This window comes from Impatiens glandulifera, chromosome 4 (assembly GCF_907164915.1).
Source record: "Impatiens glandulifera chromosome 4, dImpGla2.1, whole genome shotgun sequence".
Classification (NCBI taxonomy): Eukaryota; Viridiplantae; Streptophyta; class Magnoliopsida; order Ericales; family Balsaminaceae; genus Impatiens; species Impatiens glandulifera.
Window position 1 is genome coordinate 10,823,966 of NC_061865.1, and position 20,601 is coordinate 10,844,566.

The 20,601-nt window shown below is 26.2% G+C and overlaps 2 protein-coding genes and 1 non-coding gene across 3 annotated transcripts; 1 reads left to right on the forward strand and 2 right to left on the reverse strand.

Annotated features, from left to right (window-relative positions):
- The first annotated feature begins 285 nt into the window (after nt 1-285).
- On the forward strand, nt 286-359 carry TRNAN-GUU. Its single transcript has one exon. It is a non-coding gene; the product is annotated as a tRNA-Asn (tRNA).
- An 8,437-nt stretch (nt 360-8,796) lies between these two features.
- LOC124934704 (protein WVD2-like 7) lies at nt 8,797-10,372 on the reverse strand. The gene is made up of 3 exons (XM_047475221.1): nt 10,208-10,372; nt 9,238-10,116; nt 8,797-9,162 (listed from the first exon to the last, which is right to left on the reverse strand). The coding sequence occupies exons 1-3, from the start codon at nt 10,289-10,291 to the stop codon at nt 8,797-8,799; spliced, it is 1,329 nt and encodes a 442-aa protein (XP_047331177.1). The 5' UTR covers nt 10,292-10,372.
- Nucleotides 10,373-13,157: 2,785 nt separating this feature from the next.
- On the reverse strand, nt 13,158-14,315 carry LOC124936067 (protein Iojap-related, mitochondrial). Its single transcript, XM_047476523.1, has 4 exons — nt 13,953-14,315; nt 13,766-13,853; nt 13,550-13,647; nt 13,158-13,377 (listed from the first exon to the last, which is right to left on the reverse strand). The coding sequence occupies exons 1-4, from the start codon at nt 14,274-14,276 to the stop codon at nt 13,306-13,308; spliced, it is 582 nt and encodes a 193-aa protein (XP_047332479.1). The 5' UTR covers nt 14,277-14,315; the 3' UTR covers nt 13,158-13,305.
- Nucleotides 14,316-20,601: the final 6,286 nt, after the last annotated feature.

The window sequence follows — 20,601 nt, forward strand, 5'->3', positions numbered from 1 at the left end:
TTCGACAAACCAACCACCAATCACACAATCAATATCTTATATTGTGACATCACACACTTTAACACATCTATTATCTCTCGACAAACCAACCACCAATCTCAACGACCTCTCATATCATGACCTCACATTTTTCACATATCTCTTATCACACTCGACAAACCAACCACCAATCTCAATCGACCTCTAGTATCGTGAGCTCACACATTTTCACATTTCAGTCAATCAAAATTTCATTCATACTATTTTTAATGACCAATTAAATATTAAACAAATTCTAAAATATAAGCTGGAATAGCTCAGTTGGTTAGAGCGTGTGGCTGTTAACCACAAGGTCGGAGGTTCAACCCCTCCTTCTAGCGAAATACATTTTTTATTTATTTTTTTATCCTTTTTAATATACCGTTAAAAAAACTCTGAAAGGGCTTAAAAACAATCTCATCTCATTATTTTTACTCTTACCACGGTCTCTTTTACCAACAATCGACCTCTTATTATGTGACTCACACTTTTTCATATTTATCTTTTTATTCACTCAAAAAATCACCCACAAATCCCAATCAACTTTTAATCGTGACCTCACACACTTTTACAAATCGATTAATCAACATCTCATTCATATATTTTAACCACTAATATATCATTTATTATCATCCTTATTTATATATCCGACCTCATTTTTTACCCTCACTTGGGTAAAACCAACCACCAAATCTCAATTGACCTCTCATCTTGTGACCTCACATACTTTCACAAACTTCTTATACTCGTCAAACTAACACTAATCTCTCAATCGACATTTCATCTTATGACTCACACTTTTTATATATCTCTTTGTCCCCTCGACAAATAACTCACCAATCACAATCGACCTCTAATCTCGTGATCGCACACACTTTTATATTTTTAGCCATTAATATCTAATTTGTTACAAACCTCTTAAATTATTCCCCACTTTTGGAAAACCAATCACCAAATCTCAATCTCATATCATTTCATCTCATGATCTTACACACACCTCTTATCCCTCGTCAAACCAAACATCAATCTTCTCAATCGACCTTTAATCTTGTGACTCACAATATTCATATGCATTTTTATCTCTTCGACAAAACACTCACCAATCCTAATTTCGACCTTTAATTTTGTGACCTCACACACGCGTTTATACAATGGTCAATCAATATCTCATTTATATATTTTTAACCGTCGATATCTCCTTTTATTATCAGCTTCTTATCCAGACAAATCAACCACAAATCCCCACCTCGCATCTCATCATATTTACTCTTATTGCGACTTCTCAACAAATTAACAATAGACAATTCTCAAATCAACCACTTCTGTCAATCAACATCTCATTCATATATTTTTAACAACTAATATCTAATTTGTTAAGAAGATCTCTTACATTTATACTCACTTCGACAAACCAACCACTAAATCCCAATCAAATTTTCATCTTGTGACATCAAACATTTTCACACACCTCTTATCAACTCGGCAAACCACCCACCAATTTTAATCGACCTCTTATGACTCACACTTTTTCATTTGCCTCTTTATCCATTTGGCAAACCACCCACCAAATCTTAGTCGACCTTTTATGACTCACACTTTTTCATATGTATTTTTATCCCTTTGGCAAACCACTCACTAATCTTAATCAAACTCTTTTACCCCCCACTTCAACAAATCAACAACCAATTTCAATCGATCACACACCTCTTATCCCTTATCAAACCAACCACTAATTCCCCAATTGACCATCATCTTGTGACTCACACTTTTTCATATGCTCATTTATCCCCTCATATGCCTCTTTACCCTCTCTGAAAACAACCCACCAATCTTAGACGACCTCTTTTACCCCACTTCAACAAATTAACAACCAATACCAATTGATCACACAAATGAAGAAGATCAAAAAATTCATAAAGGCCAGAAAGTAAAGATGCAGGAAAATGAAACAGATGTGCCTATTATCAAAGAGCAAAATGTGGTTAAAAATCAGGATACAGAAGATAAAGAAAATTATGTACAAGACGAAAGTAGTACGATGAATGAGGTGGAACCTCAACCTAATCATATGGAATAAATAGTTGAGAATTCTCAATCCAATCAAGTTGAAGTGGTTGTTGATGAAAACAGAGAGGAAGATATTCAGGTTAATCAAGAGAAAGAAGAGAATTATAAGGTTGATATAGAGGAATTCAAAGTTGTTGAGGATTCTAAAGCTGAAACTAAAAAAAAATAAAGACAATGATCTTGAAATTCAAGTGGAGAACAACAAGGTAAAGATCTCAAAATTCCTGAAGAATTATTCTTTTTATCAAATTAGAATGGATTCATATAAAGGAAAAATCAAAATGAGAATAAACAGTACCCATCATTATCTTCAGTTTACCCTCTTTCATTACAAGAGGAAGTGGAAGGGGAAGAGAAAGACAACCTGTTGAAACATCAGGTTGATATAGAAATACAAATCCTAATTGGGATAATTAAGATTTGATACAATTTATAATCTTTGTTTGTAATCTCTGTTTTTCGTATGTTTGATGGCTACTAATCAGTTTCTTTAGGGTCGTTTAATTGTCATCTTTTAATCATAGCTAGAGTTTGTTTAACTTTGATTTTGACCCTCCCACTTTTGGGATTTTAATGAAATGGTTTTAACCGTTTTCGCAATAAAAAAGTTGAACTTGGATTATGAGGAATGTCGCACGCTTATCAAATTTGATGTTGAATTTAAAATATAAAGTTTTAATAGCTTAGTTTGTTAATATGTCGTTCGAAACATATATAACATTTTTATTATATTTTTAACCGTGTCAAGTTTATGGCACGTATATCCACTATCCGACCTAAGTATTTATTTACTCTCACATATATATCCAAATTAACTACAACTAATCAAACAAATTCAAATTAAGCATTATTTTATAGATAGAGATTAGTTAGTTAAAAAATTGAACTTATATGGCTAAGAAGTCATTCATCAAATTTGGTGTTGAATTTAAAATATAAAGTCTTATTAGCTTTGTTAGTTTAATGGTTATATTTGTTTTGTTATATTACAAGTTCCAAACATACATATAATATTTTTAATTTTATTTTTAACCATTTCAAATTTATGGGCTGGTCAACCCACTATCCGACTTAAGTATTCATTACTCTCACGTATATATCAAAATTAACTATTGTGTTTAAGCGGGAGTCGTGACTATATATATATATCATTTTTAACTGCCTATCATTCAAAATTCTTCAATTATGAACATTATTTTCCGCTTTTAATCCACATGAAAATGGAGTTCAATTGTTATAAAATGATTAGTAAGCATTCTCTTATACACATTTTATTCTAAAACAAATTTGAAATAATTGTTATATCAATTAGGGGTGAGCAAACGGGTAAACCCAACCCGTATTACCCAACCCATATTCAACCCAAATTAAATTTACCCAACCCATATTATTTACTAATATGGGTTGGGTATGGGTTGGATAACCCAAATTATTTTATTTTTATTTTTTATTTCACATGTATTTGACTCATTTAACACATTTTTATTCGTTTAACACGTTTTTCAAGTTTTTGACATTTTTAATACGTTTTTCACACGTTTAACACGTTTTTGACACGTTTAACACGTTTTTGGCACGTTTAACACATTTTTGACACGTTGAACATGTTTTTCATGTTTTTGGCATGTTTAACACGTTTTTAACACGTTTAACACGTTTTTGACACATTTGACACGTTTTGACACGTTTTTTTCACGTTTTCGACACGTTTAACACATTTTGACACATTTTTGGCACGTTTAACACTTTTAACATATCTTTCACATTTTGACACGTTTTTCACGTTTTTGGCACGTTTTGACACGTTTTCCACATTTTTGACACGTTTTCAACACGTTTAATACGTTTTTCACATTATTGACACATTCACACGTTTTTCATATTTTTGGCACGTTTAACACGTTTTGACACGTTTAACACGTTTTAACACGTTTTGACACGTTTAACACGTTTTGACACGTTTAACATGTTTTTACACGTTTTGACACGTTTAACACGTTTTGACACATATTTCACGTTTTTGGCACGTTTAACACGTTTTCCTCGTTTTTGGCACATTTTGATACGTTTAACACATTTTTGACACGTTTAACTTGTTTTTCACATTTTTGACACGTTTAATACGTTTTCACACGTTTAATGTCAGAAGTGTGAAAAATATATTAAACGTGTCAAAAATGCCAAAAACGTGTTAAACGTGACAAAACATGTTAAAACGTATCAAAACGTGTTAACGTGCAAAAAAATATGTTAAACGTGTCAAAAATATGTTAAATGTGTAAAACATGTTAAAATGTCAAAAACGTGTTAAACGTGTCAAAAACGTGAAAAACGTGTTAAACATGTTACAAACGTATTAAACATGTTACAAACATGTTAAACGTGTTAAGAATGTGAAAAACATGTTAAACATGACAAAAACGTATTAAATGTACCAAAATGTGAAAAACGTGTTAATGTGTGAAAAACGTGTCAAATATGTCAAAAACGTGTTTAACATGCCAAAAACGTGTGAAACACGTGTTAAACGTGTGAAAATGTGTTAAACATATCAAAAACGTGTTAAAATGTTAAAAACGTGTTAAACGTGCCAAAAACGTGAAAATCGTGTTAAACTTATCAAAAACGTGTTAACGTGTTAGTTATGTTAAAAACGTGTTAAACGTGCCAAAAACGTAAAAAAAAGACATGTTATATTTGTCAAAAACGCGTTAAACGTATTAAACATGTCAAAAACGTGTTAAACATGACAAAAACGTGTTATTAGTATGAAAATGTGTTAAACATGTCAAAAACTTGTTAAACGTGCCAAAAACATAAAAACGTGTTAAACGTGTGAAAAACATGTTTTAAGTGTGAAAACGTGATAAAAATATTAAAAACGTGTTAAACATGTGAAAAACGTGTTAAACATATCAAAAACGTGTTAAAATATCAAAAACGTGTTAAACGTGCCAAAAACGTGAAAATTGTGTTAAACTTATCAAAAACGTGTTAAATATGTTTAAAACGTGTTAAATGTGCCAAAAATGTAAAAATCGTGTTAAACTTATCAAAAACGTGTTAACGTGTTAAATATGTTAAAAACGTGTTAAACATGTCAAAAACGTAAAAAACGTGTTAAACTTGTCAAAAACGCGTTAAACGTATTAAACATGTCAAAAACGTGTTTAACGTGACAAAAACGTGAAAAATGTGTTATTAGTGTGAAAATGTGTTAAACATGTCAAAAACGTGTTAAACGTGTCAAAAACATGAAAACGTGTTAAACATGTCAAAAACGTGAAAACGTGTTAAACGTGTCAAAAACGTGAAAACGTGTCAAAAATGTGAAAACGTGTGAAAAACGTGTTAAACGTATGAAAAACGTGTTAAACGAGTGAAAACGTGTTAAACGTGTGAAAAACGTGTTAAACGTGTGAAAACATGTTATAAGTGAAACGTGTTAAAAATATTAAAAACGTGTTAGATGTATGCAAAACGTGTTAAACGTATGAAAAATATGTTAAACATGTCAAAAACGTGTTCGACTTAAAGTTGGAAGATGATTAGTTAATATTGGATTAATAATAGAGAATTAAACTAAATTTATATAATTTGGGTAACCCTAACTCAACCCAAATTAAACTCAACACATACTCAACCCAACCCATACTCAACCCAACCTATATTACCCAACCCAAATTAATATTTTGGGTTTGGGTTAGGGTTGGATTTGGGTAAACCCATATTATGCTCACCCCTAATATCAATGGAACGTGAATTTTATAAGTTAGCACACTTCATCATTATGCTCTTACTTATTATTCAAAAAAAAATATGCTCACTTAGTGAGAATTAAAATCATAACTTTTAATCTCTTAAAGTTTTTATTTTTTAAGCAAAACTTTTCAAACTTTTAATCATATACTTAGCCTGAATATAACACTTTGGTTATAGTATAACTATACCCACAGTAAAGCTAATTAGATGTTTGGTTGAATAATTTTATAAGTACAGTAATTTAAAAGGTATAACTTATACTTTAATCTAAGTATAAAGTTGTACCTCCCTCAATCTGTTACAATTCTTTACTAAAATCTTATTTCATTATTACCCTGATATATAATTTTATTATATTTTATGTTTTTCATAAAATCTCTTAGTTCTTATCTATCATACATATAGATTTATATATTTCTTCTTTTTGCTTATTTTTAATAAAAACATCTTCTATTATTCTTTCATTTAGAAAGAGACATAATTAGACTCTTGTGTTTGATTTTATTGTGTCATCAATAACTGTTTCATTTGATTTTGTTAATATGTTAATAACCTTTGATATTTCTTAGTTTCTAATGACTATGGATCATTCAATATTTTGATGAGTTAGAATTAGGTATGAAGTGTTAGATTAGACTGGGTTGGGTTAGGTGAGTTAAAATAGGTAATTCGGTGTGAGTTTTTATCCTAAATATATATTTATGTTTATTTTTTTATAAATTTTATTTGTGTCTAATTAAAAGAATATTGGAAAATTTTCAATATTAATTGATATATTTTGCTATAAATTTTCTCTGTAAAACAAACAAATACACAATAAGGACACAACCGATGAAATTGGAACTAATGATAAGGAATAACAAAATGTTAGTAACTAATATATTTTGTTTGTGAGTATTAATTTTTTATAAACATTTATATATTTATATAATTTAAATTATAAAGAATTATATATAAAATAATGCAAATAATATAATAGTATTATTTATTTTAAAAATCTATTTATATTGATAATTATATATTATTTTTTTATTATTAATTTTAATATAATTAATAATATAAATTACCTATAAGATAAATATTAAAATAATAATTAAAAATAATTTATATAAATACAAGGGCAAAATAGTTTTTTACACGTTTTACTATTTTCTTATACCACTAACCAAACACAAAATAATAAAATCTATATAATTTATATTCTCAACAAAACACTAAAAACTTATATAATTTATACCTCATAATACATCCTTATAATTTATACCCATTACAATTTATACCTATATAACTACTATCGCGTACCAAACATAGTTGCAATTAATCACATTTAGCCATAACCAAGTGCATAAATAATATATATATATATATATATATATATATATATATATTATATATATATATAAAAGTGATCTAGGTAGATTTGGTTCAAGGTTGTCAAAATCTCGAGTTAACTCTTAAAATCTTACGATTTTACAATTTCACATTATGTTAACGAATCTGATTTTAAGTAAACTCTTAAATATGTAAACTCTTACATTTTTAAATTTACGATTAATAAGATTTTACGATTTTACGAGTTTATAAATAATTTCGATTTTACGATACGATTTTACTTAAAAATAAATAAATTTATATTTAAAAATTAAAAAATAAAATTATTATTTATTTAAATAAATTAATTAATATAATTAATTTTGTAAATATAATTTTTTATAGTGTTATTTACTTATTATTATTTTTTAATTAATTTTATATTAAAATATATAATATTTTAAAATTGGATAAGTATAAAATATTTAATTATATATATATATATATAAATAATAATAATAATATATACCTATTATTTTTTTAATCTAAACTTGTACAATTTCATATAAACTCTAAATTTTACGAGTTTACAACTATAAAACGATTTTATGTAAACTCTCGATTTTGATAGTCTTAATTTGGTTTGTTTAATTATTATGATTGAAACTCGAAATTTTTTTCTAATTGAAGACAAGGTCCACGAGATGATTGGTACTTGAACATGGAAATTGATTCATCTCTTTGAACATGTGACGCTATCTAATTAGAATCAGCCCATTACGCCATTACTGTAAGGTATGATCGAATTAACCTTCTTACATACTGAACATAAACGAAAAATCATTAAAGGGGCAATCCTAGCTGGTAATATAGTTGTAAGAGAAGTAAATAATAATGAGACTAAAGAGAGATATAATCGGAATATTCAGACTTTTCAGGTTACAACTTTTCAATTAACTAACTTTTAATCTGTCTTTATTTAATAAGAAAATTGTTTGAAATTGTTAGTATGTTTAACTTATAATTGATTAACATGTTCAATATGAATTATTATATTTGTAGGGTCGAATATTTAAACAATTATCAAAACCGTCCAATATCTAATACATCAAATTTGTTGAATATAAGGTCTTAATAAAGTATTACCGACCTATTTCCTTAAATTTACTATCTTTAGAGGAAGTGTTGCACTATTGATTTTGAGAATGAAATACATTATGATTGTGATCATTCTTCTTCTATTTGAGTATTGACTTGAATTGAAATATCCTAATGAATTATAAGAGCATAAGAAAAGTTCAAAAATGAAAAAGGGTACATTTTTCATTGTCATTATGAATTGAAAGAAGATAGATTATTTATTTATACAAAACAATGAAACCAATAAGAAATATTACCCCTCACAACAAATAAGATTGTACTCATTCCACTGAAGAGGCAACTTGGGAAATAGAGGGCTGAGTCATAATTTCTTGTACATACATAATAAACAAGAAAATATTTCTTGAAAACATTTTTTTATTATTCTCTCCATCACTCAATGATCCGACCACATCAAAAATCACAACAAGATCTTTTGAAGCAGCCAGCATGCACAACAACAATACATACATAGATAATGAATATTGAATGTTCTGGTTACCTGAAAATTCTTTTCTTTCTTGGTGTCATCATCGAATTGACTGGATATGCTTCTGCTCCTCCTCCTCCACCAACATTTTTCCTTTCTGGGCTAGATTTGAAAGAAAATCTCCAAGGTGGTCTTTGGTTCAATTCTTGAACAGATGATTTCTTCTTCTTCTCTGTTAATTGGTGATGATGATTAATGGTGGGTAGTTGTGTTTTGCTGCTATCAAATTTCTTCTTGACAACTGTAATGGTAGTTGAGAATGATTGTCTCTTCTTCTCCACTTTTTTGTCCTGCATCTTGTGTTTTGTTGGGGAAGACAACATCCTCTTCTTTTTCTCTTTCCCTTTGTCAGCAGCAGCTATCAATTGGGATGACTGAAATAGGATAAATTGTTTCAGTTCTAAAACTTATCAGAAAAAAAAACAAGAAATTGCTTATTGTTTATGTACCTCTTTGTGTTGTGCTAATGGTTTATTAACTGGATTTGGTTTCAGTAGTCTACTTTCCACCAAATTAATAGCAGCAGTCTTCTTCTTCTTCATGATGACAGGAGTTGAATCATCTATCTTAATTTTTTGAATCCTTTTGATGATAGGAGTTGAAGTTTCTTTCTTGATTTGTCTAAGAGGAGTCTTGTTTGTAGTAATTGGCTTTGGTTGAGCTGATTTCGATAATGAAGGACGAAGAGGAGGTGGGGGAGGAGGTGGAAGAGGTTTGAATGGTTTGCTGCCATTAATGGAAGACTTTGAGAAAGAATTTATGGGTTTTTTCTTCTTATCTTCTTTGGGTTTCTTAAATGGAACAGGAATGTTGACTATATTCTCTTCTTCTTCTTCTTCAACAACAACTTTGAATGAAGCAGGACTCTTGACTATATTTTCTTTGTCTTCTTCTTCTTCTTCTTCAACAGCAGATTTGGGTGGAACAGGACTGTTGACTATATTTGCTCTATCTTCTTCTTCAACAGCAAGAACATGACTGTTTTCATTGTCGACAAATGTGGAATCTTGTTTTTCCATCTCCCTATTCAGATCAAGCCCATCATCCCCTGTTTCATATTGAGCAACTTCTTCTTCTTCTTTAGCAATTTGGTCATCAGAATCTTCACTTGGATGTTCAAGCAATGAAGCAGCTTTATTTGCTGCAATTTTCTTGTAATGGGAATCAAAATAAGCTTTCATCTCTTTCACTGAACCAGGTTTAGATGATTTCTTAGCTTCTTCCAAATACCTATTACTAGTAAAGGCTGTCCATTTATCACTAACAAATGATTCCGAAGCATATCTTCCAAACGAGACTGATGATGTTAAAGCTCTCATCAATTCATTCTAAACCCAAACAAAACAAGCAAACCCAGAAACAAATTTTAAAGAAAGAACAGAAAAACAAAACAGCAAATTCCGATTCAATATCAAATACCTCGTGAAAACCGCCGATGGTGGAAGTGGCGACTGGTTGAGAGTTTGATCGGAGAAGACAGGCCGCCGGCGATTCACTCATCATCTCTTCAAACGGTCTACTTTTTTCTCTTTTTTTTCTCTTTTTCAGATTAATTGAAAGAGATGGATTCAGTAGTTGTGATGAATCTAAATGGGGATCACTGGTTTGAAAATGAAGAAGATTTGTGAAAAAGTGTGGGTCCCAGTTATAACAGCTCTTTGATTTGTAGACATCCCAACGGCTACTATATTGATGATCTATTTATTAGTGGGGATGTCCTAAATCTTCCTTTATTTTCATAATTTAATTGTAATTTTCCTATTCTTAATTTAAATTAAAAAAAAATTATATATTAATTTAGAAAGTGAACAATAAATAGTCAACAATTTTATATATAGAAACAACTTATTTTAAATGGAATTATATCAATTTAGTATGTTTTTTTCCATTTAACTTTTATTAAATTAAATTTTAATTTTAACAAAATGTTTAATTCAAAATCATTTTTAGAAAGTTCATTTTTTCTCAGTGAAATTAATTATGATGAGACAAGTTCAAAAATTTAAACATTTTGACTCCAAACAAAACAACCCATTATTAATTCCTTCCTAAACTAAGTTTTTTTTCATAAGAGAATTGAGAATTTTGGATGGTAAACCGACAAAGTCCAATTGAAAAATAAATAGAATGATAGACAATTTTTAAAATTAGTTGAACAGACATATTATATTTAACATTTTTTTATAAAACAAAATGCATAAATAAATTATAATCAAGAGATATACTTGCAACATCTTTATTAATAAAAAAATTTACATTCAACTAACATAAGTATTTAAGAATATAAATAATAAAAGTAGGCGTGATCAATCTATTAAACGTTTCGGTTAAGTTCGATTTTATATATCTCTTATTTTACAAACGGTTAACCGACCAATATTGATATCGGTTTTATCGGTTTTAATTTTTTACTAATTTCGGTCGATACCGATCGGTTAACTAGCTTAACGTTAATTGATAATTCAATTTTTTTTATTAAATATTAAACTTATTAAATTTCTCTATTTTTATCTATGTTATAATATATTATATTATTATAATATAATATAATATATTATAATAATATTTCATAGATATATAATATATTATATTATTGTAACAATATAATATATTTCAAATGTTTTTAGTGTTATATTAATAGTTATATAAATTAGATTTTTTTAAAACAATTCTATACAAATTATAATTTAAAAATAACTAATATATATTATTAAATATTATTTAGACTATATATTTACAAAAATAACTAATATAAATATGTAATTAAATTATTACCGGTTTATCGTTTGAACCGTTAAAAAATTTGTTCAACCAAAAATCGAACAACAGTAAAAAAAAACGGTAAACTATTAGTTCGGTTGAATTATCGATTTTCCGATTTTTTTGACCCAAAATAAAAATATAATTTTTATTTATCAAACTAACATAAATAATTTTTATTTAAATATACAAATTATCAAAATTTTATATAAATAGTATATAATATAAAAATAGTGTTATATATTTAAAAGTTAACTCAAAATTAATATACAAAAATTCAAATACATAAATTTATATTTATATATATTTTGAAATCAAAAAAGTTATATAAATAATAAATATTTTTTAAAATTATATAATTTTACATATATTTATATAATATAATTTTACTAATTATTAAATTTTGTAAATCAATTAATAAAATATTTTAAACTTATTTATATAATTTATAAACATATGATTAAATATTTTTAATTGAAAATTAAGATTGTGTTAATATTAATATATATATATATATATATATTATAAATTTATTTTAATAAAATATAAATGAGAGAGAAAATAAAATCCCACCGTAAATAACTAGTTATACAATTTCATACATATAAATGTGATTTATTCCTATATAATTTACCCTTACCAAAAGTGCCCCCAAAAGAATAAGGTTATTAAAATAGCCCTAATCCAATCAAGGCATCACTCAATCAAAACCTGTTGTATCAAAGTCAATATGTAAAGTCCAAATCACAAAAATAATTAGAGTGGTTCTAAGGCCTGAACAATTTTTAAAAAACATAAAAAAAAAATAATAATAATAATTATTATTATTATTAATGATTTTAAGAATGTAATAATTATTTTTTTGGTAAAAAAGTTTAAAAGGTATTGAAATATATAAATAAAATAAAAAATAATAATTTAAAATAGAGAATATTTTGATTAATAAAATGTGTAAGGTAATTGTTAAGAAATGATTGAAAAATTAATTTTGTTTGAATTTTAAAAAAACTAAATCATCACTCATTTCATTATTCCTGCTGGTGCCTTTGTTGTAGCCACTTTTGATAGTAGTGCTTATTGTTTGTTTTAATTAATACCCATTTCATTGTTAAGAGGATTATGATCCTGAACTGGAACTAAGTTATTCCTTTAGTTGACAGTTTTATGGAAATTGATAGAGAAACTCCTCCTTACAAAGCCAGTGAAGACTTCATCATTATAAGATAAACCTTCTGGTAAAGAAAAGAAGTGGTCTATTGATTCTGGGGCGAAGATTGAAAGGGAATCCAAGCAGAAACTGAATGAGTTTTCTAAAGAGATTAGGGTTCTTACTATGTTGATATGTCAGGTAATATAACTTCATGTTAGAATGTTGTAATTGTAGAAACTTATCATATGGGAATGTTTTGACAGGTCGTAACTTTGGAGATGAAGGACTGTTTTTTCTTGCTGAGAGCTTAGCCTATAATATCAGGTTTTGTTTCTTTCCATTTTTATGAAAACCAAACTTAGTTAGACACAGATTCAGAGATTCAAAGATGAAGCAAAAGAGAGAAATCACAAGGGCCACAAGTTCAACTTAACTACCAATTAACAACAAAAACATTAAAAAACATATACTTGTTAATATTTCTCAAGAACATCCTTCATGTTTATTATAATAAAATTCAAGGGAGAAACCAATCCTCATTCATCATAAGATGGCTAACAATCCCAACCAAACTGAACAACTTGATCATAATAATAATAATCATTAATCAATCAAGATTTTGAACCTTTTTTTTTGAGTTGTTAATTCTTCTAACCTTCAAGAAAGCCTCCCCCAAATTCTGCAACACCAACAACAACAACGACAAACCAAGGATTGAGCAGCCAAAAAACAATTCAATTCAATAACGACCTTGTTTGATGTTGGGTTATTTGAAAAACTCTTGTTTAATAAAAACATAAGAAAACCCAACATTTGTGAACTCAAAAACAAGCAAATAAGGAGATGTTTACATTTGGTTGTTCTTTATTAGATGCCCCTGGTATCCAAAGCCTCTCTAGATTGTAATATGATCTAGCTTTCTCATCAAGAGCATGAACTACAATTGGTCCTGTCATTTGAACAAGATGATCAAAGTATAACATTAGGTTATTATAAAAGATTAATCTTTTGTAATCATTTCAAACATAGATTTTCAATGAACTTCTATCAAAAAGAAGATTAAGTACCAGAATCAACAACAATCCATTTCCCTTCCTTCTCCCCTTCCACAACAGGAAGCAACATCCTCTCTGCTCCTCTCTGTTTTTGCTTTACCTGCTTATACAATGGCAAAATTAAAACCCTAAACCCTAAAACAGTTATTCAATCAATCAAACATGTCTGTTAAACAAAAGAAGACAGATTGTACCTGACCTTGTAAATTAGTGCTTGAGCGATATTGCGAACGTGCCAAGCCGAACGGCCGCTAGCAAAGACCATATAATCAGCCCAATCGCATTGATCCCTCACTTGAACAACCTTGACGTCGTCGGCTTTAACATCTTCTAGAATTTTCTCAACTTCGGCCAGGTTTAACAGTCCACTACTGGGAAGATCAAGGCTGCGATCCACATCAGATGAACAAAATGTTCTGTTGTTGAAAGTAGAAGAATGTAACTTCCATAGCGGCTGAATAACAGAAGCAGACGAAGAAGTCGACGAGAAAGAGAGAACTCGAGATCTCAGAGCTGCCAACATCAGATCTTTAACGATCTTGATAGATGAAGATTACTTAACTTTGTCTTCTACAAGTATTGGTAATGGAGGTCGCAAGGAAGATGCGGGCGTTGGATTGGGGAAGAAAAGTCCGGACTTTTAGGGTTTGCTATAATCATAATAATATTAATATATTAATTAATAATAAATGAAATGTGACACTATTCATTTTTTTTTTTCTAGATTATTTCATTATTAATATTTTTAATTGAAACTCAAAACTTTGGTAATTATAATATAACCCTACCACTTTACTTATATATATTTGTGTGCAGGCCCGTCTAATTCAAACAATGCAATTATAAGCAATTATATAGGTTTTACTTTTAGAGTTCAAATTTTAAATTCTTAATATATAATATTATTAATTATATATTATATAATATAAAATATTATATTTATTTCTTTATAATATAAAAAAAAAATCTTTATATATAATAATAATTTTTTTCTCACTCAAAATAATATAATAACATATATTATTTATTTCTGTCGATATTATATATAATATAATAACATATCAATTTTTTCTCTTACCATATCTATATATATATATATATATATATATATATAAAATTATGCTTAATTTTTAAAATGTCTGGATTGTCAGGTCGAGAGCTGTGGTTAATTTGGATACTTGGGTCGAATTGTGGGTTGACCGGCTTTTAAATTTAAAACGATTAAAAATAAAATTAAAAATGCTAGAGGTATGTTTCGAACTTGCAACCTAACAAAAACAAGTACAACTCTTTAACTAACTAGGCTACAAAGACTTTATATTTTAAATTCAACATCAAATTTGATAAACGCAGAACGTTTTAATATTAATATAAGTTCAACTTTTTAACTAACTAATCTATATATATATATATATATATATATATATATATATATATATATATATATATATATATATATATATATATATATATATATATATATATAATGATGCTTAATTTTTAAAGTGTCCGGATTACCGGGTCGAGAGTTGTGGTTAATTTAGATACTTGGGTCGGATTGTGGGTTGACCCGTTTTTAAATTTAAAACGGTTAAAAATAAAATTAAAAATGCTAAAGGTATGTTTCAAACTTGCAACATAACAAAATAAGTACAACTCTTTAACCAACTAGGATACAAAGAGTTTATATTTTAAATTCAACACCAAATTTGATAAACGCGAGACGTTTTAATATTAATATAAGTTCAACTTTTTAACTAACTAATCTATATATATATAATGATGCTTAATTTTTAAAGTGTCTGGATTGCCGGGTCGAGAGTTGTGATTAATTTGGATACTTGGGTCGGATTGTGGGTTGACCCGCCTTATAATTTAAAACGGTTAAAAATAAAATTAAAAATACTAGAGGTATGTTTCGAATTTGCAACCTAACAAAACAAGTACAACTCTTTAACCAACTAGGCTACAAAGACTTTATATTTTAAATTCAACACCAAATTTGATAAACGCAGGACGTTTTATCATTAATATAAGTTCAACTTTTTAACTAACTAATATATAATATATAATGATGTTGAGTAAATGGATATTTGGGTCAGATTATGGATTGACCCACCCAAAAATTTAAAACGGTTAAAAATAAAATTTAAAATGTTATCTGTAATTTTTTTCTACAGTTTTTTATATTATTACTCGTGCAAATGCACGGGCTAAATGCTAGTTATATCTAATTATATTAATTTTTTTTTCTCTTCATAACTCTTTTATATCACTAACCCTAATTATAGTTTTTTTTCTATCTCTAATATTTAAAAATAAAAAATTATCATAAATTTAACCCATCTATTTGTGAAAAACAATTTTGAGGTTAAATTTTAATATTTGTAAATTTATTTTTTTTATTTGTTCTTAATACTATGTTTATCTTCATAATCTCTTCTCATTTATCTATCATTTTTTTTATTATAAAAACATTTTAAACAATATATCACAAATATTATAAAGAGGTTTTAAAATCACCAAAAATATATCAATAAAACTAAAAAATATTTTTTCTTTTTTTTAATCAATGATCTAGTTATATATTTAGTTTGTATATTTAATATATTTTTGATAAAATTTACAACTATCATATTTATTTTAATTTTGGACCACAATATTTAAATTTGCATTAGCCTCCCAATTCTATGGGTAGGCCCTACTTATGTGTTGGTTGATTTTATATATACAAATAATTTAATGATAATAATTGTACAAACTATTTTTTTAATTCACGAGTGGTTTAAGGATATTAGTCTTTCAATAAATCACAGTATATAAAATAAAACTCAAATAAGAAACAATGTCTACATATTCAAACACTTTAAACACTTTAGTTATGTGTGTTTAAAAAACCCGAAAAAATTTATTTAAACATATATATACTTGTAAATCAGTTAGGCAGTTAGACATATTAACGAGCATTCATAGATGTCATGATCATGAAAAAACTTTATGACCAAAATTTTGTTCATTTTTCTTATATATGACCAACAAAATCTTGTTCATTAATTAAAAAATATTATTTTTATTTTTAAATTAAAAAAATAATAAATAATTTTTAAATATAATAATAATATTTAATTTCTAATTTTTATACATAATAATATTTTTTAATTTTTAATTATGGATAATTGTAAACAAAGGAGGATAATTAGTAAAAATGGAGAAAATTGTGATTTTTGTTGTACTCCAAAATATAGCAAGAGTGGTCTTATTATAGATCTCGAAAAATTATGAATTTTGATATATATATATATTTTAAATTATAAATAATATTAAACCAAGTTTTAAAAATAAGAGATAAAGAAAATATGGGCAACCAATTAGATGCTGACAAATTGCAGTATTTGATTGAATGACTTTGGTTGTGATTTTTGTCATAATTTAATAAAAACCAAGATACAATGACATGATTTTGGTTTTGGTCATGATAAATTGACAAGATCAACCATAACCAGCATCCTGACCCATTTTTGAGTCATTGATAAGAAGGATGGTCTAATAAAAGTTCATTTAAATTGTATCTAATATAAAAAATGGTTCATTTAGACTAGGTTAGGAAATAAAGTTTTTTTTTTAATTTATATATTTATTAATTAAATATTCATTTTATTTATTATGTTATTATTTGATATTTGATTATTTTAATTTTTTTTATGATTTTACTTATTTTGCGTTCTTCCTATATCAATTATTTTAAAATTGTTTGGTATCTCTAAAGAGTTAATACTTGATTATCATACTGACTCGTCCTTTAACAACAAAAAAAACCTTGAATTTAGATAATAATATATATTAATTCATCCAACACCAAAAGAGTAATAATCAAAATTATATATAAAAATATAATAATAATTCAATGATTTTGTTTACTATTATTACAAACTTGAATAAAAAAATTACAAAAAAAAAACTATTATTTTTATTTTTTATATTAAATAAAATAAAAAATATTTTCACAAAATATTAATTAATTAATTAATAAAAAATATGAAAAATATGAATATTTAATTAATAAATATATGAATTTATAAAAAAAAATCTTTTATACATACATTTACATATAAACTTTTATTAGTTTATAGTAATACGTCTGAACTAATAGTATGAGCAGAGCTGTAGTCGGCTGCCCCCAGCCCCTGAATAAAAAAATGTGGATATTTCTATTATTGTTCAAGGTTTAGTTTAAAAATTGATAAAAATAAATAATTTTTTTTATGAGATTCAAACAAATAGTCAAATAAAATTTTAAGTTCTTATCTCAAAATATTAATCTATTACAAATTTATGTTTAAAATTACAACAAATTTAATAAAATATCTTACTATTTTTAGTAAATGAGTTCTCTTAGGGAATAGCTGCCCTAACCGAGGGCTTGTCGGACTTAACTAAGGAAAATCATACGTTTAAATGAGTTTTTTTCTTAAATCATACTTTGAAAAATAAAGTAAATATTTTATGATATATTGAAATAAATTGAAAAAAAAGTATAAAATTATAATAATTTGATCTTATTTTAATAAAAAATAAATAAACATTTTTGTAGGGTTGTATTAAACACACCACAACCTTAAATTCTTCTTAATATGACAAATCCCTAAACTATTCTCCTATGATTTACAGCAGCAGCTCAGTCTAAAAATTTATTTTTTAAAATGAATTTTTATAAAGAAATTTTATTAAATTAGAGATTGTAATCTATTATTTTTTAAATGAGAGAATAATTTAGTTAAATATATTAGTAGAATAAGCATAAGAGTTTGTTCCGAATGTATTTCAAAACATTTGACATATTTATAATCATTATATTATTTTAAGTGATAAGAGTCAAGTATATGATATTATTTTGTTAAAATTATATAAGTTGAAATAGAATTAGAATATGTAACTGTAAATATAATTTTTAAAAGATAATAAAACCCTAAGGAAAGGATTGATTCCTTTGACTCACATTGTAATTATCTAATTGACAAAGTTCTTCAATACAAAAAAGAAATTAAGCAATATGAAATTTAAGTAAATTAATATTTTATAAGTCTTATATCGAGAACTTTTTATTTTATTTATTTTCTTTTAATTCTTTGCAACATATATTGTGTTTTCAGGTATTGATCTATATATATTTTTTTTTACAATAAAGATGTGACCCATTAATTTTTAATTTATTTATTTTTTCCAATTTAATTCAATATATTTTTTTTTAATTCAAATTAAAAGACAAAATTTACATTGTGTTTCATTCATAATTTTTTTTTAAGTATTCCAATTTTTGTTTTAATCAAACAGAATTCTAATTAGTGGATTCTTCCTATGTTTTTGCAATAAGATACACAAAAGTTGACTCATACACCCTAATTTTAAATGGAAAGTTTTGAGTTCAATTTAAACAAATGAAACTCTTGAAGGGTTGTTATTATTATTTACAAGAAAACAAAATAAAAGATATAATTTGATCATTTAAAATAAATAAATTGATTTATGGGTCCAATAAAAAGTGGACTTTTATGATGATATATACTAACAAAAACAAGGACGCTTCGCACTTGGACCCAACTTACTCACGTGACTTGTGAATGTTTTTTTTTAATGTAAGGTAACAACAAATAATCTTATATTAGTCTTCTTTAATAATCACTTAAATAATCACTTAAATAATCATAATATTAGTTTAGTTATAAATATTAGTGCTTAAAACGTCAAATAAAATTGTTAAGAAATTAAATCAAGTATGTCTAACAATTTATAATAAAAATGTGTTTAATACTCACTTCTTTTTTATTTTTATTTGAGAAGTTAACCCCATGTGATTATGATTCATACTAATTTCAATTTTTTTCTAATAAATGTCAAACTTCTTCTTTTTTTTATATATGTAGAAACGATACTTACAAAACTTGAATAATTAATATAAAAAAGTTGAATTATGTAAGTGAATTACTATATCAATAATATAATCCTGATTTGTTGTTCATAAGAGAGAAATAATAATTTAAACACAACTTCCACAATTTTCATTAAAATGATCCTTTATAAGTTTTATTGCAATGGATGGAAGAAAGTTAATTATTTAGGAAATAGTAGGTAATGGACAATCATGATGTGGATTAGAGATATATGCAATTACACAAATTTGGTTGTTGCACACATAATCCATAGGCTTCCTTGTTTTTAAGATACTTTTGACACGAGCATCGCTACATATTCCTTGTTCCCTAAAAGGAATTTGTATGTATTTTGCTTCGACTATCGTAATATCACTTCCTAATAAAGAAGAGAAGTTTCAAAAAATATTAAACATTATATATTTATATAATAATAATTCACATTTACGATAAATCAATAATTGATTTTCATAGCTAAATCATAAAAATAAAAGTAGGTTAATCAACAAAATTAAAAAAATATATATATTCTTCTTACCATCTTGTCTATTAACTTTTAAAAGTAAAATATAAAAAAAAAATACATGAAAAACTCAAAAAATTATTCTTCTTACCATCTTATCTATTACCAAAAATTTAGGAAATTGTAGGTAAGTCCAAATACAGAAATATGCAATGACAATATTTTTTATTCCTCGTATCATAATCAATGTTCATTTTTAAGATAATGTCCACATTGACTTTGGTAATCAGCGTCACTACAATATTCATTTTTCAAAAACCGATTCTTATTAATTTTGCACCGACCATCGTATTATAATTTTCAAACAATATTAAACATTATATATAATAAAATTTATAATTATAATAAATCAATAATTGATTTCATAACTAAATCATACAAATTAGTTAGTAAACAAA